This window comes from Cyprinodon variegatus, unplaced genomic scaffold (genome assembly GCF_000732505.1).
Source record: "Cyprinodon variegatus isolate N-32 unplaced genomic scaffold, C_variegatus-1.0 Scaffold73, whole genome shotgun sequence".
Lineage (NCBI taxonomy): Eukaryota > Metazoa > Chordata > Actinopteri > Cyprinodontiformes > Cyprinodontidae > Cyprinodon > Cyprinodon variegatus.
Window position 1 is genome coordinate 1,410,192 of NW_015150526.1, and position 17,221 is coordinate 1,427,412.

At 40.3% G+C, this 17,221-nt stretch overlaps 1 protein-coding gene across 9 annotated transcripts in view; it reads right to left on the minus strand.

Moving 5' to 3' along the window:
• Positions 1–17,221, minus strand: part of znf521 (zinc finger protein 521) — a 123,477-nt gene that overhangs the window by 57,202 nt on the left and 49,054 nt on the right. For 6 of the 9 annotated variants that reach the window (XM_015372520.1, XM_015372526.1, XM_015372527.1 and 3 more), the window contains 3 exons: positions 13,033–16,532; positions 12,835–12,919; positions 12,487–12,519 (listed from right to left, as the gene is read on the minus strand). In XM_015372520.1, coding sequence (XP_015228006.1) covers positions 12,487–12,519; positions 12,835–12,919; positions 13,033–16,176 — 3,262 coding nt within the window. In that variant the 5' untranslated portion in view covers positions 16,177–16,532. The remainder of the gene's footprint in view (positions 1–12,486; positions 12,520–12,834; positions 12,920–13,032; positions 16,533–17,221) is intronic. The other 3 variants (XM_015372521.1, XM_015372518.1, XM_015372522.1) reach the window with 3 other exon arrangements.

The following is a 17,221-nucleotide window of genomic DNA, read 5'->3' on the forward strand; positions in this document are numbered from 1 at the left end:
CCAGGATAATACAGACACTAATGTTCTAATGTGATAATGAGATACACCAGCAACATTAGGGAGGCTCAATAAAAACAGTGTGAATTAATCTAATAATAAAATCTTTACCTGAAATGAAGTCTGACACCCCCACTTATTATAGGATGCTATATTATACTATACAGACCACTTTACAAGTACATTAGTCCAAGCATAATTTAACATACTAATAATTTGGGGGATTGGAGAATAATTTCTTAAGCTTGACTTACTTTAACTGAAAATCTGTAGGTAATACTTTGCAGAAATACTCATATCCCTTTAACTTAACATTTGTCAATTTGCAGCCACAATATTTGGTGTCATATTGAGATTCCTGCGATGGATGGAGAAAGAGGAGGCAATTCTGAAGTAACCTCCACCTGTTAGTCCTTGTAATCCAGGGTTTTCCTGTATTTAGTTTCCTATTTCCTTCATATCTGAAAAGCTTGCTTGTGTGTGCTCAACAAAGGCATCTCCACTGCATAATGTCGCCACTACTTTGTTTCAACATGGTGATACAGTGTCCAGGACAATGTCCATTGTTATTTTTCCATTTAGGCCAAAGAGATACATTTTTTAAAAGATCAATGAAACTTGACTTATGACATTTTTCAACACTAGCTTTCCCGTCGTCACCTTTTCATAAGGACCAAGTTTATGGATGCACCTCCAATAGATAGCCAGGGAAGATGTTCTTCTCTAGAAATATATTCAGTAGCATAACTGCTTTTTCCCTAATGGGGTCGCAGGGAGCCTATCCAAGTAGTCAACGGGCGAGAGGCGGGGTACACCCTGGACGGTCCGCCAGTCCATCGAAGGGCCACAAAAGGACACACAAAGAAGAACAACCATGCACACTCACTCCTAAGGCAATTTGGAATGCCCAACTGACCTAACATGCAGGTTTTTCCAAAAATGCAAACCCAACACAGAAAGGTCCTGGTCCCCCAAGGGTTCAAACCAAGAACCCCCTTGCTGTGAGGCGATGGTGCTAACCAACACCGTGCCAAACCTAGATCTCTTTGATTCATAATCTGTCCTTACCTAGCCTGTCAGTTAAAAAGGACAGTTATGTCTTGGTTGGTTCAGAGTTGAAACATACTTTTTCTATTTACAGAAGACCGAAGATACAGCTCAGTTGGTTTAACAAAGAATTGGCATAAAATACAATTAAATCCCCAAAGGTTGTGATCACAAAAATAAGAAAAAATAAAAAGGTTTAACAGAGGATGAATACTTTAGCACTGCACTATAACTGCTTAGAGGCATGAAGTGTTTCCCACACACTCCTGATTTGATGTAACTGTCAGCATTCACCTATCACAGGCCATTATCCATCTCATCCGCGTTCATTATTGAAGCTAATGATCTGTTGTCCTCTCTGCTCCCCATTGAAGGAGGACTACATTAAAAGTCTCTTACTAACTTAATTAGTAATTATAAATGTTAAAAGATTAATCAGAGAGAGAGTGGCTTAAGGTTTCTCTAGGCAATGGCAGGAACAAATGTAGACACAAAGAGTCCATGTCACTTTAGCATTCATGATCTGCCATCATGCTAATAGCTGTTCGAGATATAGGGAAAGCACTGCAGCTACTTTTTACATTTTTCTTTTGCAACAAATTGTAAAATTAAAATTAAGATATTTTGCCTAAAACAGCAACAGCTACCTTTTGCTTCAAATCTTTTCTAATGTGCAAACCTTTATGTAGATATTATGTCGTTTACAGAAAGCAGCATTTAAAATGGTAACCCACAATGCATGCGCTCCTCACATTATCTCTTTCTAACAAGATGGAAATAGATCCTCTTAATTAAATCCTGTGTGTACACTAATTCCTTACTAAATCTGCACCTCTCCAACAATTCCACATCAGCAACACTGTGCACTCCAGTAAACACATAACCACTGATATCAACATTAAACCTTAATAACTAATAGGGCTTTCATCCAGGGAGTTCCTGTGTGATTTCCATTAAGGAAAGGGGAATCGCCTAGGACCATCTCCCTGTTTTCCGGAGTATGTTGATTCTTGAGCTGGGGGGCTGGTTGGTAGTTTTGGTGCAGGAAGAAAACAAAAAGAAACTTTAGCTACGCAGGGATGTGGGACAGGAATGAAACAAAGTGCTGCTCTGACTAAGCTTAAAATTAATTTTTTAGAGAGACTGTGATACACTGTAGAAAGTGGAGACATAATCCTTAGAAAAAGTGGGAAGATTAAGAAATCACATTTGTTAGGGTTTTCAAAATATATTATATAAAACATGTTACTATCTAAATCAATGGCTGGACTGTAGCTTGACACTGAGAACAAACAAAAAACGACACCAAATGCTGCTCGCATTTCATAATTAAGCGTTAACCTTTTGTGCTGGCCTGCTTCTGTTAAGAAAGATAATTTGAACCCACGTGTCTAGGGCTGCAACAGTTAATCAAATTAATTGGGATTAATCGATTATTGAAATAATTGTCAACTAATTTAGTAATTGATTAATCATTAACTGGAGTACAGAGACTCTAAAACATGCCTTTAGCTGACAGGGCAACCCATTTAGAGGAGTAACTATACAAAAATTGGGGAAAAAATATATACATATTTTCCATTTAAGATAAAATTTAACGTAAAGGTCCTGCCAATATTCTCTATCCCGAACTGCAAGTCGAAGAGTTTTAGTTTAACCTGGTTTAATTATGTATAAAATCTTCTTTAAGGAACCATTTGCTATCTGATTATTAATCAATAAATCAAAAAAATTATCGACAGATTAATCGATTCGGAAAATAATTGTTAGTTGCAGCCCTACATGTGCCCAACCAAAAATTACCCAGCTTGCTTTTGTTAGGAGGCTATTTTGATTGATTTTGGAGAACATCGGGGATAAATGCAGATTACAAATTTACAGTAAGATCATTTGCGATCATTTCTACGCTATCTTTTTCTTTATATATGACGTTATTTTTCTTAAATACCATTTGCTTGACCGTAGAGTTGCATGTATACATTATAAATCTGTTGAACATATTTTCTTTATCTTCTTGTGTGATCTGCATTCATGTGTGCTTTCTTTATTCACATTATTAGTATAATTCACCCAAACAAAAATTATTATTTCATTTGAAAGGCAATAACATTAAGGAGATTATGAAGATAAACAAGACTTCATAAGATCCAAAAACAGAGCATCTTTGCTTATTGACAAGACAAAGCTAAGATTTGAAAGCAAACAACCGTCCAATTTGTAAAGCTGCTTCTAAACAAGAAGTGTTGTTGCTTGAGCCTATCATAGCAGAATCACAGTGTGGGGTGTTGATGAGGGTTGCAGGCTGGCTAACGGCCCATAGCACCTGAAACCTATTAGAGAGCTTTGGAACATTCCACAAGGTTCTTCCACTTTGGCCAGAAGGCATCGTAAAGGTCCTTGCAGAGTGAACTCGTGTAACTCAGTTGCTGACAAACAGCCAGCAAGGTGAAACAGTACATATAGAATCAGCTATAGAAGAGTTAAGGAATAGGACAATTAAAAAAATGTAATGACATATCATATGATTTCTACCTATTTTCAGTGTTTCTCTAAAGAAAAACTGATTAAACACATCCAACATTGGCAAGCAAAAAACTTTTTGTTAACTTTTTATCAAATAGTTTGCCATCTGGATGGAAATCAGTGGGAGCCCAACAGTGTGCTGAAGCTTAAAAAAAACGCATAAATATAGACACAACCTGCTGCCAAATTTCTTGCAGATAGCCCTATCCTCTCCATGTGCACGCATATATGTGTGTTTTAGTGGTATCAAGGCCCATTTCTTTGGCCGGACCCGTGTCCACGCCTTAGTGTTATGCTCGCTGGGTTTAGCTCTATGGGTGTCTGTGGCCTCTCCTCTGGCCGCCCGTGTCCATTTGCTCTGCGGGTATGGCAGGCCTGAGCTGACAGATGGCCGCCCCTCTCCATTCCGCTCCAGAGTAACACAGTAACTGGTTTTTCCTCCGCCGTTGACCTTGCCACAGCCAGCCAGCAATCCAGGCTGGCACTCGGCCTGTCGAACAGGAGGGTAATGAAGTCCAGCGCTGCTCACATGATTATTAAGGCTTTGACGCTGGGGGGCCTTTCAGAGTCCTATTCCCCTTCTCTCTCCTCCCCTGCTCACCATTCACACAGCCAAACTTTGATGAGGATGGTCATTCGTCACATGGTACTTTGGAAAAAACCACCACTGTGCTCCATAAAGAGAATTAAACTTTCTTTTTGCCAGAGTCTTTTGGAGTCTGTTTGGGTTTAAAAACAAACTGCTTCACACCTATGAAACATACCAAACCACAGATTAGGGAACAATCTTCTAATTCTTTCCTGTTCAGCAGCTACTGCTGTCATGGCATGCAAGTAATTCCCAAAAGACACTGCGTAAGACGCATAACACCAAGTTAGATCAGATTTGTGACACCACAATTGGTGCTGACAAACATCTAAATGTAAAGTGAGTGCAGTTCAGTTGGAGGACATTGTTTAATGCTCTCTGGATGTCTCCCTTACAGAAGCATCTCTAGGCATGCCTGGAACCCAGGTCCCATTAGAGGCAGACTGGGATTTGAGAGGTGTAGGTTGCAGGTCTGACCTTTTACTAAGGCAGGACTGTCTGTTTGCACTTCACCCATAAGCCCCCCCACCCACCCACAATTCAGACTGCTAAGCAACCCTAACAGAACAGGGGTGCACGCACACACCTTCGCCCTTGGTGACACCTCAGAAACCACAGGGAGAAGGAGTAATGCAGAGGTTAATTCTGATCATCCACTATTTATGGCTTCCACTTCAGAACAAGGTTCGGCATTAACACTCTAAAGGATATATCTCCTCTTTACATCAATAAAAGATATCAGAAGAAGGACAGCCTAAAGGAACCTCTGTTTATTCAGATGATACTGTATAAGTATTTAAAAAGAGATGTACAAAGAATTCAACTGGTGATTAAAATCAGAAGTTCTTCAAACTTCAAAAATCGAATCTTTTTTACAGGTCTACCATGTCTAAGTTTGTTAAGAAATATAAATACATTTTTTTTCCCATAATAGGGGAATCTGGGTAGGATTGTGTGAAAAACAAACAAAAAAAGACACAAGACTATATTACATGTAAAGCAGACAGTGATAAAAAAAAATAAATGAGGTGTACAGTAGAAGAGAGAAAAATCAGGAAGAGATAAAAATAGTAATAGACATAGTTAAATATAATGCACTCACAGCATTCCTTTAATTTTAATTGTTTCTGCAGTACAAAAAAAAAAAAACGTGTTAGCCATTGTCACTGTAATGTGCTATTTAAAAGGAAACTCTGCAACATGTTGAGATGTCTGATGTTCATTTAGGTTGCATTACAGTAAGATTTACACTGTCACCAATTTGCAGACTAGGCTGCTATATTTAATGAATACTCAGACACCCTCAACAGCTGCATTTAAAAAAAGTTCCCTGTGACAAACCTATAGTCTGAATCTACAGCTGTGTGGGACTTTTTGAGCTTGTGTCACCGAAAGAGAAAAGAAAAACAGGTAAGAAAGTGACTGGATGTATCAGTCAAAAGCAGTGATTTACTTAAAAATGTATACTTAAACCACTGTAAATATTTGTATCCATTGTTAGTTTATCCCACAGTGTTATTCCTCCCTCATAGTGGGTCCTTAGCAATCATTTGCTCATAACCAATTATGCAAATTAGACAACTAAATCTTTTCTCAACTTTTAGGAAAGCCAGTAGCTACTTTCCTTACTGGGGAGTCGGTAACAGTAAATCAAAGCACACACTGAGAAGCTAAATGCAGTACAGCAGAGTTTGAATTTCTTATGTTTACAGTAGTTAGGTTTCATTGAGGTAAAGTAAGGATTAACAATTACTGGAGATTAGATAAAGAGAGAGCTGTTTTACTAATGCTTGCCACACTAAACATATTACTTTCTCTTTGTTGTCTTTATTTTAAAATCAGAAAAATCAATTTTACCGCACCTGCTTTTTGAGCTACAACTAGAAAAAGTATAATGTATTTTATGGGCTCTCAAACAAGTTTTTAAAGAGAAAAGACGTCAAATCAGGCTCTGCATGTCAAATAAAAACAAAAAAAAAGGACAAAAATATGATCCATTCATTCCTACTCCTACTGTAATGGTTGCTTCCCAAAGATTAAGATCATAATCTATTTTGTGCAAAGTCTACAGAAATTACTACAAATTAACACTGAGGGCACTTCAAGTCACCACTGCGGCACCAACCCACCAATTGCGATGCAGTGAGGGGCAGCGAGCAACTGCTCAGAGTTTGTACAAGCAGGCTGTATGAACTGAGAGCATCAGATATTTTCTCACACGTTGGCCTAGTCTGTGAGGTGCGGGGAAATGTCAGGAAAATCAATAGATAAGGACCACATCAGACCCAGCTTGTCTGGCCTAGCAACAGAGCATCCCCATGGTGATGTCAATTACTTCTGCTTTACAACAAAAAACACCAGGAAGAGTCTCTGCAAAGCTGTAAAACTTTTAATGCAGTCTCCTGGTTACATCAAGGAATTTGTAAGAAAGTGTTTTTTTTTTTCCAACTTTTTTTGTGAGTCACAAAGAATGTGTGAATCCTACTGATGGCTGTTTTTTTTTAACAACTCTGATTTCTATTCACCTCATGGACTTCACATTAGTCAGGGAGAGGTATAATGTAACGAGCAGTAAGGTGCACATAATTGCATATTAGCAGCAACACACTTGGCTGCACGGGAGGTGACTGTGCTAACGAACAGAGAGGCGTTATTAATCACCAATTAATAAAAGCGGGGAGATATCACACTCAGTGTATGGCACGCATGGATTGCTTTGTTTCCAGTGGCTGGTCCAAACCCATTCTCTTATTTATTTCATAAGATTGATCCTGTTCCTGTGCTGTGTTGTTTATTGAGTTCTGACTCTTATCCAGCACCCCCCAGGAGTCAAACAAGGAGTGTTTGGTCATGTTCGTTAACAGATTACATGTGTATATCCTTTATGAATGAGTCCTAAAAACTGTGGGAACACCATCAGACATGCCTAGTCAAAGATGATTATAGGAAGAGAAACAAAGCAAGAAAATCCCATGTTCTGCTTAAGCACAAGGAGTAAAAAAATGGGGGAAAAATGCGTTTCCACCAGGGCGTACACAGAGATGGAGACCATATAATCAACATACAAGCTAAGTTGCTCCAGGGGCTTATGACAAGAGGAAATATGTCAAGGATAATTTTGAAAACCTTAGGAAGAGACAAAAAAAAGGCTTTCAGCTTCAAAAACAGTTACTGTCTGCCTCCTGTCGGTTTCTCCTCCAAGAGCCAACACAGTATGTTTTGCCAGGTTGGAGCTCAGTTAATATGAACATGTGAGAGCTAAATACTGAGGCAGAGGAAAACTGGGGAGCTAGTGGACAGGGAGAGCAGAGAGAGAAGGGGGAGGAGAACAGAGGAGAACTAAAGGCCTCTCGCTTGCTCTCCTCTCCAGCTCTATAACGGCCCACAGTGCCTGCTTCACACAGAGCGGCCAGCTGTACAGCAAATGTGCCTTTCCCTCTCCGCCCCCAAACCTTTCCACCCCTCCGGTGCCCCCTACCCCCTTCGCCTGGACTGACCAGGGCACCGGCTTCTCTCTGCGAGAGCAGACTCCTCCCTGACTTGGCTTTGAGCTTGCTGTTGTCACCAACCCAAAAAAAAAAATGTAGAGGTGACCCCAAAAACAGTTTTCCAGGATGGAGCTTGGTTTTGCTTTGTTTTGTTTACAGTGGGACCGCTGTCTGTTGCCACTTCGTGCTCCTAAGAGTGGGTGGGAGTGAGATGAGAGCAAAAAAATAAAAAAACAAAGATCCAAATGCCCTCTCACCTTTAAAACGCTTTAAGACTGAGCTCAAGCTGTATTATGGCTCTGAAAATCCACACAGGGACATTTGAAACAGAGCGATAAATGGGCCAAACTTGCCCCCCATGAGGCTCCAAATGTCATAGTTTACACTAGGGTCAAAGTGAAGCAATGGGGTGTCATGATGGCATGCTGATAAAACCAAACAGGCTTTTCTGTCAGTGAAAGACCTTCAAAAGTCCTCTTAAGAAACAAAATAATATTAAAAGGGTAACTTTGTGAAACTACAATAGTTTTAAAAATCTGCTATGTATCAGATATCAAAGTACGGAAGTTTATTGATGAAAAGATAAATCTTGTTATTGGAAGGGGGGAAAAAATTGAGAGGATTGATACTGACTGCAACAGCTGAAAGCTGTAAAAATCTGTGTGTCTCTGGAGAAAAATCGGACACCCTCAATTCTGTAAGTGTGCCATGCCAAAAAAACTCTAAAGTAAAGAGTGGCCAGCTGTCTTCTGGCCTGCTATTAAATTGCTCCTTGGATGGTGGCGATATCATTTTTTTCTCCATAGGAGTATCACACCAGGTCCCCAAACAGAGCGACCAGCTGTACAGCAAATGTGTACTGATCCATCTGGGCCCTGGTATGCTGCAGCCTCCATCTTAAGACACGTGGGGCCATTCACAGCCTTGGCTTGGGCTGGTCGTCAGCACACCCAATTTTCAACCGTGGCCTCCCCCTTCCCTTTCATTTACCTCCATTAAAATAGTAAATGTTGAGTAGCTGAGCTCCAGATCCACCCTTTATGCCTGAACCAGGACCCTCATCTTCCAGCTGTAATATCCATGCATCAAAATGCTCTGGCAGTCTTACAGAAGAGGCAGCTACAACCACTTCGCCCTAATGGGAGGGGGTGAAGGTGGGACTCATTACATTTGCTTCGGAGACACTATTGTATTACACAGGCAGCTAATAAGAATGTGTCTGAGTGAGACAGGCTCGGCTTCTGTTGTTCCATACACTTAGTAGTATAGTTATGTCACGACACATCACTATATATAGAGTTATCAGTGTGAACTGATACCATGGAGCGGTGCATGGACGAAAACAACACCCCTATGAATCCAGCGTCTGCTCCATTACCTACGCTAATAACGCTGACAGCTGAGCGGAGATGACCCCCGCCCCCTGTTTCCCCTCTCCTGTGCAGATGGCCATTAAAAGGAGAGAGTGTCCCTTTTTTCTGTGGAGAAGGTATTTAGAGCTTTTTCCAAATGAGGTTTTTATTTTTTTATTTTTTTTTTAGAACTGCATTAACTTTGCAGTGATAACAGAATAAAGACTGAATTATATTCAGCACTTAAAAAAACACTAATACAAACAGTATTCCCTCCCATTTAACGTTCGTTCCAAATTTAAATGTAACACAAACTTAATATACTGTCAAAACAATTTAAAAATAAGTGAACATTACTTAAAATAAATGTATTTTGCCCTAATTTGAGTAGGTAAGTAAGTTGATTTGCCCATGGAATGAGTTTACTACTCTTAAAATAAGATAAATAGATAGTATGCACTTGATATAAGACAATTTAATTGTTTTTTTTTTTCTTATTTAAATGTATATTGTCTTGTTCCATTTGCAAAGTGTCTCACTTACCTCCTCAAATAAAGAACAAATGCACTTATTTTAAGAAAAAAATACTTATTTAGATTTCTTTTTTTATTTGTCTGGATCCATTTGTATTCAGTTACAACCAATTTACTTAAGGTTGGGTTATGCTTGTGTGGAAAATGAGCCACACATCTGAAGGGTTTATACTTTTTTGAGGTTTTCCCGGCATTCTTGTCAGTTTCTTGGTACACTAGGAAGTAGAAAACACAGCCATTTGCAACGTTTTCATAGTCTCTTCATGCTGTCCAAGAGCAAATGTCATTTCTTTGCAAGAGATTTTTAACAATCTGCTAAGAGTGGTGATATTTACGGGTTAAATATAGGAGGTTTCTAGATGTCTACATTTGCAAAGCATCACTGGTAGAATCTGTTGCTCGTTCACCGTGTTTTTTGCACTGATCTGTCTGCACTGTTAAAAATTTGGTGTGGTGCGGAAATTCTGTCTGCACCGATGCCGTCAGAGGGGCATGGAAGCCAAAAATAATAATTTAGGCATATGGACCTCGCAAATGCTTCAAGCATAAACCGCCTTAAAGCTAATAAGGTCCACCTGAATGAAAATAGAACAATTCTGTAAAGATTCCCGAAGATTTCAGATTTCATGTCACAATGACCAAGGAACACATTGGGCAGGTCATGGATAACGGTTTAGAGGAGTTTGGAGCAAAGTTAGATTATGGTTAATCCATTATCTGAAAACTGAAAGCATGAGATGCAAAGCATAAAAATATGACCTTCAGACTTAACTAACAGCCTAGAAGGGATTTATTAAGAGAAGCAGCCAAGAAGCAACTAATAGTTGCCCCTCCCCGATATCGGTCATCATAACTGAGTGGCAAGAAGAGAGCCAAATTTGATTGGAAGTCATAGGATCCAGCATGCAGGCATGTAGCGGCTACTTCGAAGGTGTCAATGTGGATCATGTTGTTCTTATCAAATGTGACCAGAATTGGTGGAGGGAAACATTGAGCATAAACTTGAAGATGCAAACCCTAAGGTGACATGTGATGGTAACAGTGTCCTGCTGTTGGGGTGCTTTTATTAAGCAGGGAAAATAAAAACCAGTCAGAAAACAGGCAATCCTATTTTTTGGCACAGCAATTATATACAACCAGAGCTAAAATTAGTGTTTTGATGGAAGTATAATCAAGGTTCCAATGCCCAACTATAATCCAGCCCAATTCCAAATTGATATCAGTGGAAGTGTTTGAAAACTGATGTTTACAGACACTCTGTGCCCATTTTGAATGAAATGGATCAATTTTGCAAGGACAGCAGGAGGGGAAAAAACAGTCTGTAGATATGCAGGTGGAGACATATTCCAAATGACTTTTAGATGTAACTGCACCAAAAGGTGGTTCTGCAAAGTATCAACTGGAGACTGAATAGAAAATGCACAAAACTTTTTTGATTTCTATTTATGACACATTTTGAAATCTTGAGCTACTCTTTGCACTAATTAGTGATTTTGTATCATTTTACATTCTACTTAAAGAGATCAATGTTTTATAATTTTTTTGTCACAAAATGTAAAAAGTTCAAATTCAAAAGTTATAAACACTGCAAAATATTGCAACTCATCTATCATGGCATCTTATTATTTATTACGATAACAGTTAAACATGTCTTTTTTCCTTTTCACATTCTCTTTTTGTAAATCTGAATAACTTTTCTTTTTCAATATTTTATACATCATGAACTAAATGGGTCTAAGAGAAACCTTTTGAGAAGTCAAATGAAACCTGTCATCATGCTGAATACTAAGCAATTGCATATCATAGAAGTAAGACATCAGACAATAACCCAATCACCTATCCTCCTGTTATCTTAAGCTCTCTGAATTCCACTATTATGAGGGAACTGTGTGCTTGTGCGGCTGAAAGACATAAAATAACCAGTAGGGGGGTTTGTTTTCTACCCTCCCAGTGTGCTCCGTGACTGCCTTTGCGAGAGAAAGGACTAATGCTGGCATGGTACTGTATTAGGCACCCCCAGTAGACTAGTGGGTGAGCAGATCGCAAAGATGAATACAAAACACACACCTACACACCCTTAGCTCGTCTCTCTCTTTTGCAAATACGCCGCAGAATCAAAATCACAAATCACATGCCTCTGATTGTTTATGCACAAACAGTGGGCCCCTGATAGAATTGCCTACCAGTCCTGAAAGAATTGCCCACCGTGTTTAAATTCACCTGCGCCTAGAAGCGTGTCCCAAACAGAGAGGCGGTTTGGTTCCAGATCAATGAGTCTCTCCCCCACTGAAGACAACAGATAATGCAGTGTAATGAAAGAGCCGCCAAACGAGCTGAATAAATGAATGAATAAAGGAACGTGAGAGTGGAATTCAGACGCCTACTTACTGCAGGCAAGAAAACCTGTTTTCCAATTGTCTCCACTCTACAAATTATTCTGCCTGCATACAAATGGCAACCAAAAGTGAAGACATTTTGAAAATGTGGAGATTGGTTTTACACTGGCACTCACAGCTTAGAAATTGCGTAAAGAGAAGGCATAAATTTGTAATTTCTGGTATAACACACTATGTCTTTTATTTTCAGGTTGGTTATGTGCAGTCAAATGCACATAATATCAAAATAAGATAAATCTAAGTGGAGTGCTGATGTAAAAAATGCATCCAATGGATATGTTTAACAACAAAAAAAGGTATGGGGATGTAGATTTCTATTCTATGTAATAATTTTGGAAAAAATTAAAAGCTTTTCAAGTATTTTCAAACAATCCCTGAAGAATTTGTTGGCTACTGAAAATATTAAAGATATTCAGCTTTATAGAATAATTCTGAATGGAGATATTCTCCAACCACAAGCATGCAAAACCAGTAACATGCATGGAAAAATTACACTGGTAAGAAAATAAAAGCACAACACTGAGGATGCATTTGATGGTCAAAATATTAAAATAATTCCACCTATTTGGTGATGTGATCCGGCCACTTGTGAGCCTGAATGAGACAGGGTCAAATATTTCAGTATTTAATCATAAAGTTTAATATACTGCATAATTCATCCTTTAAAAAAACTCTAAAATCTTTCTGTAAGTGTTAAAAATAAATCAGGAAAAAATTGCCTTAATGATTTTGTATATTTTTTTTGGATCCAGTCACATTCCTGAAAACACTTAAATTTCATTCCTCAAGGCCACATTGATTGACTGATTGTACATCAAATCATAGACAAACTGATAAATTACACAAGCCTTGCTGATGCCGAAATGGAAGAGGATACACATTAAATAAAAAAAAAGCTTTCTTTCCTACCCAGCATGTGATTGGCCACATGAACTTGGATGTCCCATTCGCTGTAGAAAACCATCTGACATTTGATGCACTGGTATGTCTTCTTCTATGAATAGGAAAACAGAAATAAAAGACACATTTTGATAGTAATACATTATTTTAAATCAATTTTTTTTATCTTATCTACATTAACCTAAACATAGAAATAGCTAGTAATACCTCCTCAGTCTGTGAGGGACTAGCTCTCGGCATTGGTGACACCTGGGGGGTTTTCAGCTGTGCGCTGTTGCTATCCCCAGCTTGTTCTCGATGGACCGTCTGGACATGGTTTTGCAACTCTGCCTCAGTCTCAAACTTCACATTGCAGCTTGAACAACGAGTCTTGATGGCAGATGAAGAGGATGTAGAAGAGGATGAGGATGATGAAGAAACACCCTTGCCTTTTCCTTCTCCTGGGCTCAAACTTTCCCCTGGTGCCCACATAGCAGTAGATGTAGCAGGGGTTGTGGCCCCACCCTGCTGTTGCCTTCCTCCGTTCACTGTTGGGCTAGAGCTTTTTGAGCCAGCGGCTGTCACACACGATGCACAGAGACCATATGGAAGCCCATTGATGTCAAGCTTCACAAGGTCTAATTTGGACCGGAAATCTTTTAGGCACGAGGCACACTTAAAAAGCTTTTGAGCATGGTGTGGCTGTTGGCTTTGAGCGATGGGATTGTTGCGACCCATAGGCTGGTTGGAGGACATAGTGCCTGTTTTCTGCATGTGAAAGGTACCATGGATCTTAAGCTCCAATGTGGAGGTCACTGTCTGCATGCATACCACACAGCGGAAACCTGTCAGAGAGTTCCTAAGATCAGGGTGCATCTGGCAGTGCTCAAGGAAGTCTTCCTCACTCTGCAGTGGCATCTTACAAATGCGGCAGCTGCCTGTGTCCAGACTCTTGCTATGGGTTACCTTGTGCTCTGTTAGGGTAAGCAAGGAAGGGAAGCGTTCGCCACAAATGGGACACATGTAGTGCTTTACAGGCCCAAGGTGAGTCTGCATATGTTCCCTCAGCCCAGCCTCAGAGAAGAAGGTACGGGAACAGACATTGCACTTGTGATTCCCCTTGATCATTTCAGCTTTTCTTTTGATCATTGCACTTTCGCCGGGGCGGATATTGTGATCTCTTAACTGGTGGTTAGTGAGGAGCGACTCCATGGTGTAAGATGCCCCACATATTTCACATCCATACATGGGTTCTGCAGTGTCCACCTCTTCCTCACTTCCATCATGGCTGTTTTGGGACTCCATCACAGATACTCCTGTTCCTGGACCATGGCTGTTAGTTAAGAGACTTTGGATTTCGTCTTCCTTAGGCTGACCTTCCCCACCACTTACAGTAGAGCCATTAGTGCCACAATTTTGGGTCTTTCCTTCAAACACACAGTGTTTCTCCCTTAAATGCTTCTCCAGAAGGACAATGGCATGAAAGGCCTTACTGCAGAAACGGCAGTTGTACTTCTTACTGTGGGTGGTAATGTGGCATTGCAGCTCTACCTCTGTACCAAAGGACTCGCCACAAAAAATGCATCTGTGGGCACGACCTTGGTTTTCCAGATGGCTGTGTTTGACATGCAGTTGTAGGTCAGTTTCTTGTCGGAAATCCCAGTTGCAGGATGTGCAACGATATACCTTCTTCTCATTGCTATGCTTTACAGCCAGGTGAAGTTGTGTTGACACCTTTGAGTCAAAGACCTCTTGGCACAGAGTGCAACGAAAAAACACAAAAGTATGCATGTCGAGAAGGTGCTTTTGCAGGTCATCCACTGAAGTGAACTGCTTGTCACAGCTTTCACATATGTAGTAAGTGGAGGTAATCGTAAAGTGAATTGTCACATGCTTGAGTAAGGATTCTTGGTTGGGGAATTCTTTGTTGCACTGGGGACAAGTCAGCTGAGGCTGTAAGCCATCCAAATGAGTTTTGAGGTGAGTCTGGAAAAGATCTAAACTTGTATACTTGGCACCACATTGGTTACATATAAACTCACTTGTATTACGTGAGGCAGATCCCCCTTGTTTTAGCATGGCAGTTTGTTCCACAGATATTGGAGAAGAGGGGCTGAGAGTGCGTAAAGATTTCTTTCCATTGTTGATGTAGTTCAGAGCCAGAGGTATGTTCTTGTGGTTCTCTTTTATGTGCTTGTTGAGTTTTAAAACACTGTTGAAAATGGGAGAGTTGGTGCAATATGAACAGGAGTAAACCTCTACTATAGGCTCCTTGGGAGTAACAGCCAAAGGTGAGTCAAACCGCAGGCTTCCTCCATCACAGTGTGTCTGACGAACATGTTCCTCTAATGTAGCTTCAGTCAAAAACCCCATAAAGCATTGGGGGCAAAAGAAGGCATTGCTCTCCTTGGCAACTGGACTGGGAAAACCATGGGAGCAGCGGATGTGCTCCTGGAGGGCATTAAGGTCACTTAACACCTCAGGGCAAAAGTTACACTGAAGGAGGGCATCTGGCAGGCTGGCTAACAGGGCAGCATGGTCTTCTGCATTGTGAATCTGTTTAAGATGCTCGTTTAAGTTTAACAGTGACGGAAGAACCTCCAAACAAAACTGGCAAGTATGAGCCTGCTCTGGCTTGTCGAGATGCATGGTTCGTAAGTGTATTTGAAGAACAGCTAGGCTAGAAAACACTTGTTTGTTGCAGTAAATGCAACTGTAGGAAATCTTAGGCTGTTTTGAAGACCTCCCTCCCAAGTCAGATGTGTTCTGAGAAGCTCTTTTCCTCCTTCCTCTGGTCTTTGCCACAGGTGGTGCTGTCTCCACCATCGTGGAGCTGTCAACAGAAAGGTTGGAGTCAGGAGTGGTGCTGGAGACAGACGTATAGCCCACAGTAAGTAAGGAAGGACTGTTGCTATGATTACTGGATTCAGGGAGCTGATGGATGTCCATATGAGCATAGAGGTCCTCAACAGACAAAAAATGCTCTGAGCAGATGGTACAGGTGTGGCCCTTCCTATCTCTGCTGTGGGCCTGGTCAATATGGGTTAGCAGGGCACTCTCATCACTAAAAGGCTCGTGACAGTAAATGCACTGTAAGGTAGCCCCAAGTCCTCCGTCTTCAGATGGAGAACATTCAGGGTGACACTCTGCGATATGTCGCTGTAGCTCTTCAGGGACATCAAACCCTTCCTCACACCGACTGCACTTTCGAGTTTCTTTTAGTTTCCATTCGTCAGCTCTATTGAAGCCTGAACTGCCACCATCTTTCCCCCTTTCATGTACTTGCATGTGGCCATGGAGGGAGCTGGAAGAGAGGAATCCTCGACGGCACACAGGGCACTTGTGGGGTTTGTTGGAGGCGTGGGTTTTCATGTGGATTTTGAGGTGATCACTACGGGAGAAGGCGGAATCACACTCTCCACAGTGGTACTTCTTATCACCTGTATGAAGCTTCACGTGTCTATCTCTGCTGCGCTTATGTTTAAACAAGCGGCTGCAAAATGTGCAACTGAAGGGGAGCTTATCACCGTGACTCTGCTCGTGGCGCTTGAGGAAGCTTAAGCGGCTGAAGGACTTTTCACAGAACTGGCATGGATAAGGCAGACCAGGGCCTCCTTCTTCCTCTCCAAACTCATAGTCCTCACAATGTCCTGGAGAAGTCTGATCTTTACTAGAGGGAGATGATGCAGGCCAAGAACAAGATGGGTCATCCTCAAGATCAGCACCATCTGGAGAAGATAAAAAAAGAAAAGAAAAAAACAGTGAGTAAGCAAGGTGTTGTCTGTGGGTCATATCTATTCAGTTCTGTCATCTTGATAGAAATGGTGGAGAACCATTGTTAGTAGTCTGAGTTATTATGAGGCATTGGTGAATTAATTTAAATTTCTTTATAGTGCATTTGATTTTTTCTCCAGCCTCTTAAGCTGAAACAATGCCTCTCCTTAGGTGTTATCTGAAAAGTAAAATCTAAATATGTAATTTAAAAATATAATTAGAGAAGAGAATAAGTGGAAATACTTTCAGTACAATTAACCTTGTATGTGGCCATGTAATGGCTTAGCCCACTGTGATTCAAAACACAATCTCTTTGACATTTAAAGCCAACACAAGACAATCGGTGTACTTTAGGATGAAGGCCCAGCATGAGGTAAATTAGAACGTTTCTATTATTCCTGAACACTCATTAGAATATTTCTTTAAAAAAAGACCCCATCAAAGAGCCTTAAGAGCAAAAAAAAACAGAATTCTGTTTTTAAGAAACAATAAAAAGAAAAAATTGGCAACTTTAAGCACAGTTATGAAAAAACTAAAACACTTTGTACATTCCTTAAAATTAATCAGAACACAATGTAATATATTTTTTTTAATGGTGTATGCTTAACTGTTAAGCAGAACTCTTAAGGGATGAGAGAATTGT